Source organism: Rattus norvegicus, chromosome 9 (assembly GCF_036323735.1).
Source record: "Rattus norvegicus strain BN/NHsdMcwi chromosome 9, GRCr8, whole genome shotgun sequence".
NCBI lineage: Eukaryota > Metazoa > Chordata > Mammalia > Rodentia > Muridae > Rattus > Rattus norvegicus.
Genome location: NC_086027.1, coordinates 794,411 through 813,902, shown reverse-complemented (window position 1 = coordinate 813,902; position 19,492 = coordinate 794,411). Strand labels below are relative to the sequence as shown.

The 19,492-nt window shown below is 44.5% G+C and overlaps 1 protein-coding gene across 20 annotated transcripts in view; it reads right to left on the bottom strand.

The window, feature by feature from the left end:
• The window catches only part of Uxs1 (UDP-glucuronate decarboxylase 1), a 77,382-nt gene that overhangs the window by 4,408 nt on the left and 53,482 nt on the right, over nt 1–19,492 (bottom strand). For 11 of the 20 annotated variants that reach the window (XM_063266642.1, XM_063266635.1, XM_063266646.1 and 8 more), the window contains 2 exons: nt 18,270–18,391; nt 9,544–10,810 (listed from right to left, as the gene is read on the bottom strand). In XM_063266642.1, coding sequence (XP_063122712.1) covers nt 10,211–10,810; nt 18,270–18,391 — 722 coding nt within the window. In that variant the 3' untranslated portion in view covers nt 9,544–10,210. Of the gene's footprint in view, nt 1–843; nt 902–2,131; nt 2,193–5,436; nt 5,481–9,543; nt 10,811–18,269; nt 18,392–19,492 lie in introns of those variants that run through there. The other 9 variants (XM_006244296.5, XM_039083023.2, XM_039083022.2 and 6 more) reach the window with 1 other exon arrangement.

Here is a 19,492-nt window from a genome sequence, read left to right as displayed (position 1 = left end):
ACACTCTGATCCAAAAGCCTAGAGTTCACACGCACAGATACCAAAGTATCTGGCCCATGGACTCCATCTGGGCAGTAGAGGTTTCAAAGGCATGGTGACTGGAGGTCTATGGTGACTGGAGGTCCTCGCCTCAACAGTGGGAATGTGTAACTGGGAAACTAGTCTTAATGGGGTTGCTAGAACCACACAGCAGAAGACTTCAGTCTCTACTGTAACATGAAAATAGGATTCCAGCTGTACATAGTTGCTCACCACAGCCCTCAGCCAAGAAGGAGGAGCCCATTCAGCCAAGAGGATCAAGTCAGAGCATCTTGAAGCACACCTATCATATAATGGTCTAAGCCAGACTGGCATGCCCTAAAATCAAGGTTCTGGATTGGAGAGCAGGTTTTCCAGAGCTTTAGCGAGTCTGAGAATGAGGCCAGGTCAGGAAGTACCTTCTTGGCACCGTAACCCAAGAGCCAGGCCAGACCCAGAACACCCTGTTCCTTGATGGGAGTACTGTTTCAATGTCACACTTTCTGATCCAGCCTGGTCAGAGCTAATGTCCCTCTCTCCATGCTCCTGAAATGTGGTCTCAATGGGAGCAGTGCTCCTTGCACCTGTGTCACACCTGGAGGTCAAATGTCTGCCCTCCACTCCATCAAGACCTACAACTGGACCTAGGAGGCAAACCCATCTCGTTTCATCCTCCCTCTAATCTCCAACTCAGAAAAACTAGCAGTGTTTACTTGTTAAAATCACTGCTCTGATACAATTAATCAACGTCTACTTTCTAAGGAAGGTGCTGCTAACGCAGGGGGAATACAGATGAGGTCTTTCAGAGTGGAGTAGCCTACTTACCAACAAGGTTTTTAATTAACTGAGCAAATTCCAGGATTGTGTGTTCTTCTGGATTTCCCTAAAAAAGAAGTGGATTTTCTTATAAATGTCATGACAATTGCAGCACTTCCCTGCTTGGACCACATATGACTTCAGAGACATTTGCTGCAGTAACCACCAACTCCCAGACGATCCCTTCTCCAAGTAACTTCACCCCAGCTTCTTGTCCCATTGGCACAGTCTGGCGTGGTTTTCATCATGCAAGATACAGACATGTACTACCTTTCACCTCTCTGTTCTGAAGAAGGGCCTTATGTTGTAAGACAAGATCATTTTACAGTACGCATTGGGTGAGCTTCCAGGACGAGTAACTTTAATCTGCCTTTTCCTTTACTTTAGTGCCACTTTGCATGTTTGGTTTCACAATGCTGGCTCACCTAGGACAGCATACTTCCCCTGTGAGAACGGTGCCAACGCCTTCCACAGTGCGGGACTGATGGCCCTCAGAGACAGCTGCAGCAGCAATGGATGCTGACATAGACCAGTGTTCTGGGTGAGCCACAGAGTCTCCATGAGCTTATGAAGGCGGCTTATTGGGGTGGGGTGGGAAGTTGTCAAGGTCTGCCTTTTTCCCATCACACACACTTTCTAACAGCTGCTGCCTTCATCTTTGCAATGCTGAAGATGGAATGCAGGGCCTTTCCCAGGCTAGGCAGGTGCTCCGCCATTTCTTTACCCTGTTATTCTTACTTCAAGTACACTGCCCTAGCACAGACAACAGGAAAGCCTGGGAGGTGTGACTTTTAAATTCCCCCAGCTCCCGATTTCCAAGGCTATCCTGGACCCAGAGATCAAAGTTTCAGGAAGACCCAGGCTTCATTGTAGACACAAAGCAAGGCAAAGTGGCAGAAAAGAGTGATGGAGGGAGACACCATGTAGGGGCTTTGAAGGCTCCTGCCAAATAATTTTGTGATTTGAGGGAGGACAGATTTCTAAACAGCTACAGTCCCTAAATGTTCTTGTACAAAAGTTTTCTAAAATGAATAAGGGAACACAATGTACAGAGAATGTGCAGGTAAAAATAACTGAGCAGGGGACTTCATCCACCTTCCGTGTGTGATCTTTACAGAAAGACTTTCAGGCAGAGGAAGTTCACTACACTGCTCATGAATGCCTCACAATTACCTTCTCTCAGTCTCTTACTTGGCTTTGTTTCACTTGAGTACTTAGCAGATGCCCTATACAAGGAGAGCCTGTCACAAAAGACCCTCTGGCGGCTGCAAAGCAGAGGCAGATGAATGGTACTCACCAGGTTGACAGGGCTGCTGACATTGCTGTTCATCAGTGCTACCAGGCCATTCACTAGATCGCTGAGGAAAAAGGAGAGCTGGGTCAGGCACTGCCTGCCAGAGTGCAGGAGTGCTGAGGGCATGGACCAACCCTTCCCAGACAAAAAGAAACCCAAATGGAAACCTGGATGTGGAAATAAAACCCTGTAAATTAAGATGGTGCTTGTAATGCTAGCATGTTCATGGATGGAATGAGTCCTGTAACACTGGGATTTGCTTTGGTGGGGTGTGGTGGGGTTGGAGGTTATGGGTGACATCTACCCTTTCTGTGCATTTCTGAAAACAATTAATGACCAACAAACATAAGATAAAGTAGGTATATACACCTCCAAGATGGCATCTGATGAAACCTCATATTTAATGTGAACCCACATTGGTCACGGAAACAGAAGTTTCAGATCGCTGTATAAAACAAGCTGCACAGGAATGAATGGACCTCAGTATGCTGACTCCATACTGGCAAATCACAGCGACAGGCAAACCGAGTACTGAAACCAACAGAAGCTGCTGCCCGCCCCAGCCTTCAGCAGCCCACCCCTAACACATCCTATGAAGCTGCCAGGGCATCTGGATGTCTCAGATGAATTGTGATCAGCGGAGCCATGAGGGTGAAGAGAAGTAAGCAAACTTCCGCTTACCAAGGTTTGGGTCTTAGTTTCAGAAGCGTTAAAGTGTAGCTCTGTTAAAGGAAAGTTACTTCGTAAAAATGACACCTCATTGGGAATCTAAGTGCTTGTTCTATGCCCATGCCCAGCAGTTATGGTTCTGAATGAAGTTCACGTGGACACCTCTCCCTCTCCCTCCAGCTTTACCACAAGGCGCAAGCCACTATGGCCCATGATTGGCTTCCAAAGGAAAACCCGAGATTGTTTTGCTTTTCTTTTAACTGGAAAAAAACTTTTTTTTTCTTTTTGGTGTGTCATTTAGTAAGGTTATTTCTGCTTTTCAGTTTTCAACAATGGAAATTTTATATGAATATGCTTAATGTTTTGTTCTCACAGATCAAGTGCAAATGCAAACCACTTTTAATGATTTTTTTTTTTTAAATAGAAACTGGCAAAAAGTCACTTCATCACCATGGCAGTAGTCATTAAATTCACAACACAGTCTTGGGTGTGTCTGTAAGGAGACATTACTACCACTTAGTAGCATCAGAAATGGCTCTTACTGTTAAAAGGGTAGGGTCATGTGGTGCCAGAAGATGGCTGTTTCTTAAGCAGTCATCCTCTTTGGGAGAGGAGGGAGGGCCATACATCTTGTTAACAGAGATTGACAACTTTTAAAGTTAAAATTGTGTAAGTCAAACTCCTTCAGCCTAAAGCTCTTTAAAAGTGTCATTTTGACAAAGTGACTTTTAAGAAATATATAACATGCCTTTATTATGTGAATGAGGACACAGCCCAGCTATGAAAGTATCAGACATGTCATGCCAGATGTCAATGCAGATGACCATATAGGCCTTGGATCCCTGCAGTGCTGCTGAGGCAGCTGTGGCTCTGGGGACAGTTAACCAAGGACAGTAGCTACAGATTGGAACATTGTACTCTTTCACTGCGAAGTAAAAAAAAATCAGTTTCTTAAAATGGTAGGGAGTGTGTTAAAAATAGCCAAACAGTTCTCTACTAAACAGCACATGCGTCAGGAAACTGACCCACAATGTGCCTGCATCCTAGTAATCTCAGATACCAAGACAATGGTAGCATTGCAGAAAAAGGCTCTGCTGAAAGGGTTCACACCTATGAATAAGGAAACTACTTACATCCTCTTTCCAAGGGTTCAGGTAGGTATAGGAGGTAGCCACGCAGGTCACAGCAACTAGGTGTGTAAACTGTGGCCGTGAGAGGCCTAGTGCCATGTGTTTTGTTCTAACTGGGATAGTACACAGCACAGGCATTGCTGAATTCTTAAAAGTTTTTAATCATCTGCCCTTTTTTTCTCCCCACCAAGTGTATCTGGAGATATTTAATTTTGTATGAGATGCCACTGAAACTAGGAAAAAGACAGGTCTCTAACCAGTGCTCCTTGTATTACACCAAGTTTCATGATGGTGGAAGATGAGAACGTCTGGGGCCCTGATTCTATAGTTCAAGGCTGAATCTCTGTCCTTGAAGACATTAAGATCTCCTTGGAAGTGCATGACTGATGGGTGTGTGAAGGGGCATGGGATGAAAACACACTGTTATTATTGTGAAGAGATGGTTCAATACACAGCTACAGAAATGAGCCCCAGTCGATTTCTCCAAGCACATAGTTCAAGCTTTACACTCTAAAACAGAACTGTCCTGAGGGTGGAATGGACAATGTCCCCCTGTGAAACTAACTGTCTCTTAGGATAAACTAATCTACTGGGCAACACATGACCAGCTAACTCTCTTTTCAAGAAACAAACACTGACTGTGTGACTCTTAATTAAGAGTTTACACACTCACAGGGAAAAGTGTACACCGGTTATTTTAACTTTCCATTTTTCTAAGTGGCTTCTATTAAGCTCCTTATCTAGTGACACATGGTTGCGGGGGGCTGAGGCTGGAAGCTCCTTAGCCTGCACCCTATAGCTCCATCTCAGTCTACAGCTCCCTTGGAAGGCTCCACACCCGGGATGGCATTTCCTGGCCAATATCCATTTGAGGAACTTGCATTTAAGAGCAAAAGTACATGTGTTAAAATACAGAACTGCGTTTTATAATGACCAAGGGTGTTGGAAATTTCCATGGAACTTGTACTAGCTATGTGTATGCACAAGGTATGTCAGTGCAGTAGTTGTTTATAATCACCAACTGTGTTGACCAACAAAACTCTAGGTAGAATTCCAAAGACAATAATAAAAGTCACCAAGTGAAAGTATGAGGGAACAAGAGCCTGCCTCAGCTTCAACACAGGACACCATTAAGACACTCTTACCTCATAGTCTTAAAGACTCTGCATGATAAAGAGCCATGTTTTCAAAAATTGGTCGGAAAAAAAAATACGAATCTGCAGGTTTGACGGGTGACTAATTGGCCTGTAGCATTAATTATTCAAGTTCCCCTCAGTGCTGGATAACTTTTAGCTATGCAACACTAGGTGGCAGTAAAATATTAACCAGGAATCATGGAAATAATGGATGAAAATCTACTTCTAAACAGAGAAGCAAGAGGTTTCCAATCAAATATTAAAATTAGCTTAATGCACAGGTGAGCTGTGGAAATAACCAGCACATACAATATAAAGTGAACTGTTACTGCTGTCTTCTACTCAGAACCAAGGATAATTACGAGAGCCTTACCTAACATACTGGAATGCCCGTGTCTGAGACCCAGATCCATATACCTAAAAGGAAACCAAGAGTTAGACCTGAGAAAAACCACTCTGATACTATTAGTGGGGGTCCTTGGAGTTCTGTGGGTCTGACTTCAGAACCAATCCTTGAAGAGGCACTGATATGGGCTTAACATCTTAAGGTTTACAAACCCTCTTAGCCTGGTATATCTAACTTTCATCCCTCATCAAAGAAGCTTCTCATTGCATCAGACAGAAACCATCACAGAAAACCACAACTGGCCAGAATACAGAGAACTGATCATGGAGCGCTCATCCTCAACATACATCTACAATACAACTCCTCTACCCAAGGCTCAGGGAACACTATGGAAAGGGGGATAGGCAGACTTTTGAGAGCCAGAGAAAATCTGCTGTGAGATGAGACTGTGTCTCCGAGAAATGACAGGAAGATAAACTCACAGTACTGCAGCAATGTGGCTGTTGAGCAAGACCCAAAGACAACATGTTAACAAGGTTTCAGACCTAAAACCAGAACGACAGGTAACTAACAACTACTGAGAGAGGGACAACTAGCCCGTCCCAGGGATGGCCCGGTAAGTGGCTACACAGTACCAAATGGTCAGTCAGCCCTGAAATCATATACACATAAACAATACTGAATGGACTCAGTAGGTGTACTTATATATTTAAATGTTTGTGTATAATAATAATGATAATAATAATAATAAGGGAAAAGAGGCCATAAATTTAAAAGGGAGTAAATGGGAATATTGGAGAAAGAGGATACAGGAAGGGTTGAGGGAAAGGGATGAAAGGAAATGATATAACTGTATTTTGATTAAATTATTAAGGAAAATGAAAACATCTTGAGCTACATCTTATACTCTACTTCAGCTCTGATATTTAATATGGGCATATACACATAGATCAAGTTCTTCAAAGGACTGTATCTAAGAACTGACTTCTATCCATATCTTACTGTTCGTCAGGAGTCATGTAAGACCCTGCGAACTGCTATCCTGGACTCTATTTGTGTAACATACACAGCTCACACACAGAATAATGTGAAGAATACTCAGTGGGAACTCTCCACCATGAATGCCCATTACAAGTGATAGAACTCTGCCTAGATAGGTTGATAAACTATGGGGCAGACTTGTTCATAGTTGCATAGCTGGCTCTAAGGGAATTCCAACATATGGCCAAGACCAAGCTAAGATCCTCTAGATGACTGGTAGGAGTTAGAGGTATGGTATGGTATGATATGATATGATGTGATATGATATGATATGATATGATATAATATTAGAGATACAAGTTTAACAGACCTGGTCCCTCTAAACCAAGAACCGAGTCAGACGACCTGAATACTCATAAAAATTCCACCTTGACAGAAACCAGCAGTTAAAATTAATTCACAATGGGAAGTAGGTGGTCCTGGTTGGTGGGATGAACTATTCTTGGGAGGCTACCAACCCTTCCTATCTGACTAGGTCTGTACACACAGTGGCCCAGCAGTTTGTATTTTCACTGCCCTAAAAACACCAATTCCTGAGTAACAGCCACAGTTGGATTAGTTGATGTGGGGGACAAAGCTTACTACTGTTCAAGCTCCTGGGATGATTCTGAGGTGTAGCCAAGGCTCAGAACTACTCAGCACACACCCAGAGGGACCCCAGTCCCCAGGCTCACTAACACAGATACTTCACTTCTGTAAGATCTCGGTTCGAGACTGAGAATTCACCTTTCTGAGACCTCAGATGTGATGTTGATGGATCTGGGTTAACGGTGAGAACTGCTGAGCTACAAGATATGAATGCTTACAAAAATTCCATGATAGAATGTGGCTACACCACACTGTATCCGTGTTTGTCTTAAATAACTATGGAGCTTGATTTTGACTAAGTGAGGGGCCTGGGGAAGACCCTTAGAGAAACAAAAATGGCACAAAAAATTCAAAAGTTCTAACAGCTAGTGCACTTTTTCCCAGAAAGTGAGAAGCATAGCTGATATGCACAGACTGCATGCTGTAATGATGAAGTTAAAAACTCTGCTTGCTGTGTCTCAACACAGACCACATGTGCCTAGCTCAGAGGTCTGTGTTGTTAGGTTCTAATTGAGGGTAGAGGGCCCATGAGAAAAGGATGAATGTCACTAGTTATGGAGATGTCTGCTGACAGGATACAGAAACTGCAGGAGCAAATCTCAGCAAAGGAGGAATAAGGACAAAGTCCTGATGCTGAGAGTGAATGTGCCCTCCTGGCTCACAGACGCCCTCCCGCCTCCCCCCACCCCCTCGGGGGCAGAAGCTACTCCTTGTCCACAGGCTGGGCAGAGTGAGTGCTCAGCTATCCTCATGGATCTGTGCAGCACTGCACTCTGCTGTCTGTGTGGTTCTCCCAGCTGTATTTTACAGGACGAGAGAGATTTGAGGAGATTCTGAAGACTCAAAGTTGTTCTCGGGATTAAGTGCTGTCCATGATCAGGTCACAGCAATATGGTGACCTAGGAGTCACCAAGATGTTCAGGGAGAAGGATCAGCAATCATACCAAAGGGAGCTGTCTGAATGCACAGCACTGCCCTCTACAGTGTGCATTAAATACTTAAGCTATGACAGCCTCTACTAAACTAAGTTAGTCTCTTGGCCCAGTTGGGTACTTCTCACAGAAGTCAACAAAAGGTCCTGCTTACTGAATCTGACCTTCATAACTGTCTCAGTTACTCATCTCTTTCCAACCCCTCAAAGCTGTGGGGCCATCTGGTCTCCTTCAGCAAGAATCCTGTTAGGTCACTTCTATCAGGACCCTCTTTCCCAAATATTTCTTCCTCTTTCTTTTTTTAAATCTGCCGATTCCCACTCTGCTCCTTTGCTGTGAGTTTCCACTTGCCCTCTCTGCTCAAAGCTGTGCTTGGTCTCCACCACAGCTCTCCCCACTCTGCCCTGCTGACTCCTGGACAGAACTACCTGACAAGGGAAAGAAATGGTATCTCAACTCAAGAGAAAAGCACAAGCAGTTTTTCAAGTCCTTGATGGGCAATAGAATTCTTTGGAACAAACAAACAAGTAAAATCCCCCCAGAACACTCTAAATGCCTCCATGTGCCTTCTGCCTGGGTGGCTAGTAAAGGGGGAAATCTGGCCAGCTCTGGATTAAGGGCTTTTGAATGGCGCCAGTGATCCTGCCCACAACTCTGGAACTGAAGACAACACATGAGACATGACCTGTGCCAACAATATGCACATTCTTGAGGTTGCCAGTGGACTTCTTTCCTCCTTAATATGGAGTCCTTGAAGCTGCCAAGGAGGCAATAAATCAAAAAGCTGTTTCTTCAGAGGCGGCTAACAGTTTTCTCTGCAAACGAGGTAGCTCTGTCCCTGGGTAAGTGCGTGGGGGCTGAGAAGCCATCAGGAATATCCCAATAGAGATCATCTGAACCCCGAATATAGTTATCCATGGGGTTTGGTTCCAAAACACTCTACAGATACCAACATCCAAGATGGCAAAGTCCCTTTTGTGAAATGGTTTGGAATTTGCATATAAATCATGAACATTCTCCACATGGGAAAACAATGTCTGTCTATGTCATCACAAGCACCATCTTTTCCAACACTTTTAACTCTGAGCTGGCTGAATCTGCATGTGGGAAACCTGCGGACCAAAGCCAGATGCAGGACTGGGGAGATGGCTCAGTGGTTAAGAGCACTGACTGTTCTTCCAGAGGTCCCGAGTTCAAATCCCAGCAACTACATGGTGGCTCACAACCATCTGCAATGGGATCCAGTGCCTTTGTCTGGTGTAACTGAAGACAGTTGCAGTGTACTTATATATAATAAATAAACCTAAAAAATAATAAATCTGAAAAAAAAAAAAGAAGCCAGATGCAGCAAGAAAGAATATGAAAGACAGGTTCACCTAGCAGTTACAACTAAAACTCCTGGTTTCTGTGGCTAACCCCAGAGTCACTTTTTACTTGTTGCAACAGAAAGCAGCTATCGTATTATCTGATCATTAATTCAACCAACATTTGTCTTATATTGCCTATGTGCTGTGGCCAGAGACACAGCTATGAACGGAAGGAACAGAGGTCCTGGTTTCCAGAGTTAATGCTGTGCTGGGGACCTGGAAATGCAGCATTGCACTGGTACCAAGTGCAATGAAAACAAAACCATGTAGTTAGTGGAATCCAATGTCTTCATATAGAGAGTGGTCCAGTTACTACTGTCTACAGAGAATGGGGAGAATGCCCAGGAAACACTCCCAGAGCAGGCAAGATAGAAGCTGAAGGAGTCAGTCTGAGGGGTGGGGAAGGTAGGAAGTTTGGGAAAGGTCCGTGGCATATGCTGTCCCTGAGATCTTTGGGTTTCTCCTCTTCAGGAAGGTTGGCTATAGGACAGGCTGAAAGAACACAACTAAAGAACAAGAATGGGACTATTTCAAAGACAGGGCACTACGGTGGCAGGGTGGATCCAAAGCCAGGCCACCAGGAAGAACTGGTGGAATCCATAAATGATATGGAAAGAGAGGTCAGGTATTACCATAGAGCCTCCATCAAGGCGCAGCAAGGTGCCACTTAGAAGAGGAAAGCAAGTTTGGGCCATTAGGAATCTATGGGGAAGGTTCAAGCAGGCTAGCTGGGACAGGTGGAGTCCCTGAGTATAGGCTGAATGAAACAAGACTCAAGGCTCATTGTAAGGCTATTCCTGCACTGTGTGCTACCCACGTATTTCTCTTCCTTTCATGAGGGTAGCAGAGATACATGTGAAGTGGTATGCTAGCTCAGGGAACGTTAAGCCCTGGAGCAAATGGCCCGTCGTCTGCTGGGCAGTACTCACTGTGTGCTGGGCAGTACTCACTGTGTGCTGGGCAGTACTCACTGTGTGCTGGGCAGTACTCACTGTCTGCTGGGCAGTACTCACTGTCTGTGTGCTGGGCAGTACTCACTGTGTGCTGGGCAGTACTCACTGTCTGCTGGGCAGTACTCGCTGTGTGCTGGGCAGTACTCACTGTGTGCTGGGCAGTACTCACTGTGTGCTGGGCAGTACTCACTGTCTGCTGGGCAGTACTCACTGTGTGCTGGGCAGTACTCACTGTGTGCTGGGCAGTACTCACTGTGTGCTGGGCAGTACTCACTGTCTGCTGGGCAGTACTCGCTGTGTGCTGGGCAGTACTCACTGTGTGCTGGGCAGTACTCACTGTCTGCTGGGCAGTACTCACTGTGTGCTGGGCAGTACTCACTGTCTGCTGGGCAGTACTCACTGTGAGCGGCTCCCCTTGTAGCGCTTGTAAGATGAAGTTGCTGACCACCCTCCCATCATTCATGTGCATTCGTGGCCCAAAGGTGTTGAAGATCCTGGCCACCCGCACCTCCACACCTTCCTGGAAGACAGAGAAAGGACATGAGGCACGCTTCTCCGCAGTGTGCAGCCCTCTGCTACATTTCTAGGGCCTTGCAAGGATGGAGAACAGGCTGTTTTCTGTGTTCACAAGCCAAGATTCTGTTCTAATTCGCTAATGTGCTCATCATAAAGCAACTGCGGGATGCAGAGCGGCATCAACGCCAACACTGCCGTCGATCTCACTGTGGAAAGGCTGTAGTATGGGAACTCTGGTGTGTGAGGGTAAACTGTTTATATAAATTGTTTCACTGCAGGTGCCTAGTTTTCCGTGTGTGGTCATGTCCTAAAATTTACTAGGGGATCTTCTGTGAAACTGGTGACAAAAAAACAGACATATGCTTGTTATGCACTAAGTTACAGCCATGATGTGTGTCAAATGTTTGGTTAAGATAGAAATGGCATTAGATTACACAGCACAGACTAGTCTATGATTCCAGGAATCCACCATAGATCTCAGAACCCATACCCTGGGAATGGCAGAGGATAATATATTAAAGAGGGAAAGAGAGGGAAGAGCAGAGACTAGGCTTTCAACAGAAGATAACTCACGTTCCCACTTGCATTCAGTTGATAAGTAAATTAGAAAAGGATGGATATGATTTTATTCTTTTAAGAGACTGGCAAACCTCAGCAATTCTACAGTAGTCAAACAAGCTTGCCCAGCAGAGGAAGGCATAAATCTCTTGTTCTCCCCTTTCACAGGAACAACATTCCCAAGTATGGCCTTATTATAAACCGACCTCTGCAAACATTTACTCTCAAGTCCAGATATCACACCAAGATTAGCTACATGGAAAGACATAAGCCCGAATCTCTGTTCAGCTGAGACTGTTCTCCTTTTAGACACTGGCATCTGCTAGAATTAGTATGCCCAGCTCTTTCTTCGTAGTGTTAGCAAACTTTGCCCTGACACAAAGGCAACACTGGTTCATCGTGTACAGTTCATTTGACACTCATCCTCTACCCTCACAGAGAGTGAAGGTATAGCCATGAAGTATCAGCAAGCTATTTATGGTGGCAGCTGGGCTGGGTCCCATTGAAAACAGAGCCAATCTCTGAAGGATCTAAGCACTTCCATATGTTCTAGATCATGTGACATCAATCTGTGTGGTCAAGCCCTGCCACCTACTACACTGCTGAGTTCCCACATGCTGTGGACATACAGGGACTCAACACACAAAAGATCAACATTCACAGAACTAATTAGTGATTCATTCTTAGCCATAGCTTCATGTCGCTTTATGCTCTGCCCTTCACGGGAACCCTGAAACCTTCACTCAAGACTCTGAGCAGTGAGTTAGGTCAGCATAAAACCAATGGAAAGTTAAGAGGAGAGAAATTAGTGTGAATACCCATGCAGAGAGCACAAACTCATGAGCATAGTGGGAACACTCCATGTTCTTCCCAGCAGTCTGCAGTGGGAACACTCCATGTTCTTCCCAGGAGTCTGCAGTGGGAACGCTCCATGTTCTTCCCAGCAGTCTGCAGTGGGAACGCTCCATGTTCTTCCCAGGAGTCTTCAGTTATACTTAATTTTGATGTTTGAAGTGGGGATAACAATGTCTATTTTGGTATGTCACAAAAATTACAAAACAGTGACACCACTTTGAAAATTGACCATGTCACAGTCCTGAGCCCAAGACAAATAGGTGTCTTTTGATATTCAGTGTCCCTTGGATAGAAAATCTGACAATGCTCAAGTCCTGAATAGGAGGATTTGCATGTAACCTTCCCAATCATACATGTCAGCTCTGGATGATTTCAGAACCTAGTATGATGTAAGTGCCCTGCACAAAGCTGCATACTGCATCGCTCACGGGATGAGGATTTAAGCATTTAGCACATGCAACATTTCCACTGTGCTTTTATTTCATAATTGACACTGAGCCCTCAGTGAAGGACAGATGTCCGCACTTGTAACTGACCTTTGTCTCTGTCTCCTAATCATGCTAACTTACCTGGAATTGGTTACCACAAACCCAGCTACAAAGCCTGAGATCTACAATGGTGACTTACTGACAATGATAAGTTGGTGCAACAGTGACACAAATATTGTGGCAGCAACCAACATTTGATTTGAAACTCATGACTAACCATGCTCAGGTGGCCAAGAACCTGAGATTGCATAGGATAGGGGTCTGGAGGGAAACCAAACACTATTGTTCTGTTAAAGAAACACAGCAACGAAATGACTAATGACGCACAATCCTTCCTCAGCCCTCATCGGACCTACCATTGGACAGCATGAAGAGACTGAGAGACCCTGGAACATGCAGTGCTAAATGGGACTATCCTTCAGATACAACAGGACTGACATGCACATGAACTCACAGAGACTGGTAGCATTCACAGGGCCTTCACAGGTTTAAGCCAGACAGGGCCCCAGCACTGAAAGGGCAAAGGAGCTATGAGCTCCCACCCCTAACCAAGAAGCTATCATCAGCAGACATTCCTTTGAAAAGGAAAAATTACTTTTCTTCAACAGAGTCTCACTGGATATATAAACCACACTTAATGGTAGGCCCCATGCCCAGCAGTAGACATCCAACACAAAATGACTCAGTGGTATTTTTTGTAGACTTTTGTTTCATATTTCTTTGTCTAGGCATTTGTGTGTGTGGGGGGGCTTACTAGTCTTTTGCTTGTGCATTATGGTTTCCAATTTTGTGTTTTTGTTTTCTTCTCTCTCTTTCTCTGTGTACTGTGTATGTAGATGTGTGTGTATGTGTGTGTATTGTATATGTAAGTGTGTGTATTGTGTATGTAGGTATGTATGTGTATGTATATGTACGTGTACATGTATGAGTATGTGTGTATATGAGAGTATGTATGTATGTGTATGTTTTTTGTGCTTTCACTTTATTTTTCTTTTTTTTTAAAAATCTGGTTGCTAGTTTTACTTTATTTTCTTTTCTTTTTTTTAATTAATTTTTTTATTAACTTGAGTATTTCTTATATACATTTCGAGTGTTATTCCCTTTCCCGGTTTCCGGGCAAACATCCCCCTCCCCCCTCCCCTTCCTTATGGGTGTTCCCCTCCCAACCCTCCCCCCATTGCCGCCCTCCCCCCATAGACTAGTTCACTGGGGGTTCAGTCTTAGCAGGACCCAGGGCTTCCCCTTCCACTGGTGCTCTTACTAGGATATTCATTGCTACCTATGGGGTCAGAGTCCAGGGTCAGTCCATGTATAGTCTTTAGGTAGTGGCTTAGTCCCTGGAAGCTCTGGTTGCTTGGCATTGTTGTACATATGGGGTCTCTATTTTATTTTCTAAAGAGAAAGAGAAGGCATGGAATTGAGTAAGCAGGAAAGACCTGGGGAAAGATGGAAGAATAGAAACTATGATCAGAATATATCGTTTAAAAATTATCTTCAATCTAAAAAACAGTGATCATGTACAATGTTTCTCAGTATCTGTTCCTCACCAGAGTGACAGGACTACATGGTGGAATCCCACAGCACCCTGGGGAAGATTAATCACAGGCTTGAGGAAGAGCAACTGGGTGGGCCTAGTGTACCACCCATAAAGGTAAGGTGGCATCGGACGGCTTCATTTATAAATGGTCAAGTCCTGAGTTAGAGTAAAATGGGTTCTCCATCAAGACTGCTCTTAAATGTAAGCTATGCCTTGAAGAGTGTTCTATTAAGTCATAGATGCTGTAGTTTGATCAATGTTCAATGATGGAAAGTCCTCAAAGGACAGAGGGGCACTACACAGATTGTCACCCTCCAATCTACAAAGACCTGTCCTGTAGGAGAAGCCTGGGTTATGCTGACCTGAAAACTACATACGGTGCTCCCAGAAATGGTAGCCCTAACTCTGCCACACTTTCAAGTCTTCTTGTTCCTTGCAAATGTGTGAATCAACAGGGACAGGAGGCTGAATCATCTCATTCTCTGCTGCTTCTCATACACCTCAGGTTTTGCACTGTGGAGTATAATTCACTAGGCTGAGTGATACTCACATTCACTCTGGAGGATGGCAGAAGGCCACATAAGGCTGGGTGACAGTTGATGTGTCTGTAGTTCCCTGACAATCCTCTTCAACACATCCACTTTAGTGACATGGATCCATTAGCCATGGTTTCAGTCACTTACAGCCCACAAAAAGTGCCAGTGTGGTGTGGAAGATACAATGAGGCAGCGTATGCCTCTGAGCTTTACCAAGCATTATTGCTACGATTGGTCTGTTTTGTAACTGCAAGTAATCTCTTACTATGCCTAACTTATAAATTACATTTTAACATAGTTATAAATGTTCAGAAAAAACATAACATAGATTCCTGCATTTTCAAGTTAGACATCCCCTGGGTCATTTAGGTATATCTCCCTCAAAGATAACAGGGACTACTGCGTTAATAAATGGACCTCATGGCTGATATGCGTCAGGGTATAATGACATCACTGCAAAGCTAGTAGGTCAAATAGCACACTACAGATATGTATGTGGTGTGGCAGGATGTGGGCAGACACCCTGAGAACAAGGCCAGGACCAGCAAACACAGCAGGTCCTCTAGTGTCATATACATAGCAACTATTCTGTTTTTTTAAAGGATGCTAATGTTAAAAAATAAATATGCTGCCCTCAAGGCTACTGCCCCAAGTGACTTCTGACTTCTGAGTTCTCTTTCTGTTCTCTTGGTCTGTGGTTTTATGAATGGTAGCCTGCTATGCAGACTTAGTTCAGAAAGTGGGTGGTCCGTGACATCAAAAGTACAGTCACAGGGGGCTAGGAGTGCAAGTGTACCCTAAGCCCTGACCACAGTCCTAGGGCAAGTCCCACATTATAAAGTCCCCATGCCCACAGGCACACAGAAGCAGCAACCTAGTTCCTCCCTGACAAATTCAAACTATTTATGAAGGATGCTCTGCTCTGCCCTTTGATCTCTATAAAAGATGTACAATGAAATAAAACTTTATATTGAATTTATTAGGGCATTTCACTAATTATGAGAATCCTGAAAGAAAATTGTTAAAAGGCAACATTTATTTAATAAAAAAGGCAATTCAGACAACTATTTATTTTGTTTACATTTTCACTTCTTACATTTACGCACCATATAGAGCCCTAAAAAGATTATCATTAACAAAAAAGATACATTCTTATATGTAAAATGCTATTGTATATAGTTATTAAAATAATCAAATAATATGCTAATATAAACCTGACTCAGGACTTTCTAAAAGCATAAATCCTAACAACTAAATTACTTTTCTCTAAACTGCTAGAAAATACTTTACATTTAGAACTCAGAATTGACGCTACAATGTAGTGACTTGGTATTTAGGTCTGGTTAAGGAACAACTGACACCCGATAACACCACATGAGCTGCTGTTCTGGGCACTGTCGATGACTGTGCTTACTGTCCTAGACTTGATGCTCTTGGATTCAGAGCTGTGCCACCTCACTGGATACTTTCTTATTGTGGTGATTTGATTATGGCTTGGCCCAGGGAGTGGCACAATAGGACATGTGGCCTTGTTGGAGGAAGTGTGCCACTGTAGGGGTGAGCAATGAGACTCTTCTCCTAACCATATGGAAGCCAGTCTTCTTCAGATGAAGATGTAGAACTCTCAGCTCCTCCTGCACCATGCCTGCCTGGATGCAGCCATGCTCCTACCTTGATGAAATTGGACTGAACCTCTGAACCTGTAAGTCAACCCCAATTAAATGTTGTCCTTGTAAGAGTTGCCTTGGTCATGGTGTCTGTTTACAGTAGTAAAACCCTAAGACACTTATCCACAGCAGCCTGTCAGGACAGCAGGACAGAGCGGACAGCAGGACAGAGCATGCTATACGTATAGGGAGCTCAAGCTCCACTTAGGAGCCAGGGACCTGGGAACAAGTTTGAAGTCCACTCTCTTATCTCAATAGTAGGCAACCAATACTAACCTCAAGAACGCTAGGTGGAATAAGGGAAGACTAAATAGACCCAGCCTCAACAAAGCTGAAGCCCCATGTATTATGTCATCTCTAACCAGTAGCATAAGCTGACAAGTAGAACACCATGGTGCCCAGCAGGGCAGGGGGTTGGTGACAGGTCCTATGGGTTACATTCTCTAAAGGGTCACCTTGCATGCTTAGAGTAAGTGCCGGAGGATCAAGAGCGGGGGCAGAGTGACAGCAACATGCCCCTGTGGGAGTTTACTATTTACAACAGGGAGAATAGGGACTGAAAGCTGGAAGCCCACACCATGGCTTATGCTACATCTGTGAGAACTCAAGTCTACCTCTGGCAGGGAAACAGAGCAGAGAGGTCTAGAGCCTGATACCCACATAAGTTACTTTGTATTAAAACTGAGGAAGCTAAGTGCTCTAGGCCCATCATGCTGCATTATCATCTACATAAAAGCATGACTGATGGTAGTCAGGGGCCAAGTGTACTCCCATATTGCCCTCCTCTCTTTCCCACAGGCTAGATGTGGGCCTGACAATACTACTCCCAGGGTGGACAGTACATCTATGCCCATGGTTATTTTCTTACATGTCCTGCTTCAATTAAAGAAAAGAAAAAAGAAACAAACAAATAAAGAATGAACAAAGAAAAGTTCCCGAGGACCATAGCGTGCTGGTCCCAAGCACAAACAAGTTTAGTGAGAAAATGGGAAAGTACAGGGTTTTCACCTGGCCAAATGACCTGCCTTCTACTGCACCCCCAAGGCAACAGCCCAAAGCTACAAGCCCAGACCAGAAGTCAGAGGGAAGAACTGAGTGCCCTCCATTTCCAACTCATGCTATGGTAGAGCCAGTGTGGGAAGCTTGGCCTCTTGGTCTGTGGGTGAGATGATGCCCAAACAAGACGAGACAGCCATGGTGGAAGCACCCAGTGTAACGATGATGCACGTAGGAAAGACAGGGAAATGTATAGAATATGATAGACATCAAAGAGGATGATTTTTAAAATCTATCATAGCTAGGTAAAGTGCATGCTATGCAATGATAAGATCCAGAGTCCCTGGCCCAAAAACCAGATGAGCATGACAGCCCACCTGCAACCGTAGCACACAACAGGAGGAAACAGGGTATCTGGAGCAAGCTGGCTACCAAAGACCAGGTGATCTGCAAGTTCCCCATACCTCCATGAACATGCAATGCAGCCCCACGCAGGAACATAAATACACACATACGCATAGTAAATACACATTAAAAGTGAGCCATACCAACTTGGAGGCCGTGGAAAAGGAGGCAGATGTTAGCTGATGGTGCACAATATAGCAGTAGGGAAGCATGCTGTTCTTGGCCTCTCACAGTACTAGAAACAAGTTCCTATCCTTTTGAAAACCAGAAGATTGGTAGAAATGGCTGGAAATACCACTCTTGTCTGTAACAGTAAACACCAGGTCTTCCCAACACCCACTAGCAGGTGTCAAGCCCTGGGGTTTATTTCTGTACAGTAAACACACGTCTGTGTACAGTGCCCTGTAGTATGGACCAATACCTGCTTCATGTAGGCATAGCACATGGTTTCCGCAACACGTTTGCCCTCGTCATAGCAGGCTCGGGGTCCTATGGGATTCACGTGGCCCCAGTAGTCCTCACTTTGAGGGTGGACCTCAGGATCTGTGAATAAGCAAGAGAAAATGGACTTAATTTATGTCCTTCACCCAGCCCTTAGTTCGTTACCAGAAGCAATGTTTATTTATGATGGAATAGGTGAACACTTAAAAACAGAGAGAAATGCCAGTGAGGGAAGCTCAGAGCTCTGTGCCCGCCTCCCTAAGTTCTAGGGTACCTGGTGCTCTCCCTACATATATGTATGTGTCCAACCATGCTATAAAATGTATAAATCTCTCCTAAGAAATGTGGAAAAAAACATAGAGCAATTCTGTGTTATAAATTCCTGGCCAATTTACTTGGCACATGGTTTGACACCAGGCTTGTTGGGATAGGGAGAGGAGCATGTATGGGTGGACCCTTGGCACATGCATCTGAGCCAGTGAAGCCGTCAAGAAGCAGCTACAACTGTGCAGCTGTGTACAGTGCAGAGTAAGGCCTGAGTGAAAGTCCTCCCATGAGAGGCAAGGTACACGTGAGACAAGAGGTCCAAGGCAAAGACTCCCTAAAAAAGAATACTAATGATTTACATACACAAAGATATGACCAAGATCAGGCATTTTCCTAGCTTCTGACAGGTTAGATCCCAAAGGAGACGGTCATATATTTCTGGCACACAAGAAAGCCAAGCATTAAGCCATTCAGTCTTGGCACCATTCTGGGCTGGAATGCCCAGGGAGCCAAGCTTCTCAAAAATCTCCTTCACAAAATTGCCTCAGAAAACCATGGGGGTAAAGTTAGTGGGAGGGGCTACAGAAGTAAAGGGCCAGGATTGAGAAGGTGACTCCATAAAGTATTCAGTTTGCAATCACAAAGGCCTGAGTTCTATCCCCAGAAGCAACTAAAAAAGAAAAAAGGCTCAGCACAATGGCCCCCCGTTTGTAACCTCAGCCCTGAGGAGGTTACAAACCTCCTGGGGTCTGCTGGCCAGTTGCCCTCCCCACCCTACTTAGTGCACTCTACACCCCAGTGAACCAGACTCCAAAGTTATTCTCTGTCCATTACAAATACATGGGCACCTACCCGCACATGGAATACCCATATGTGTTCATGCTTTTATTAGTGAGCATCTGTATATGCCTACACATGTAAAGGTCTAATTGAAAT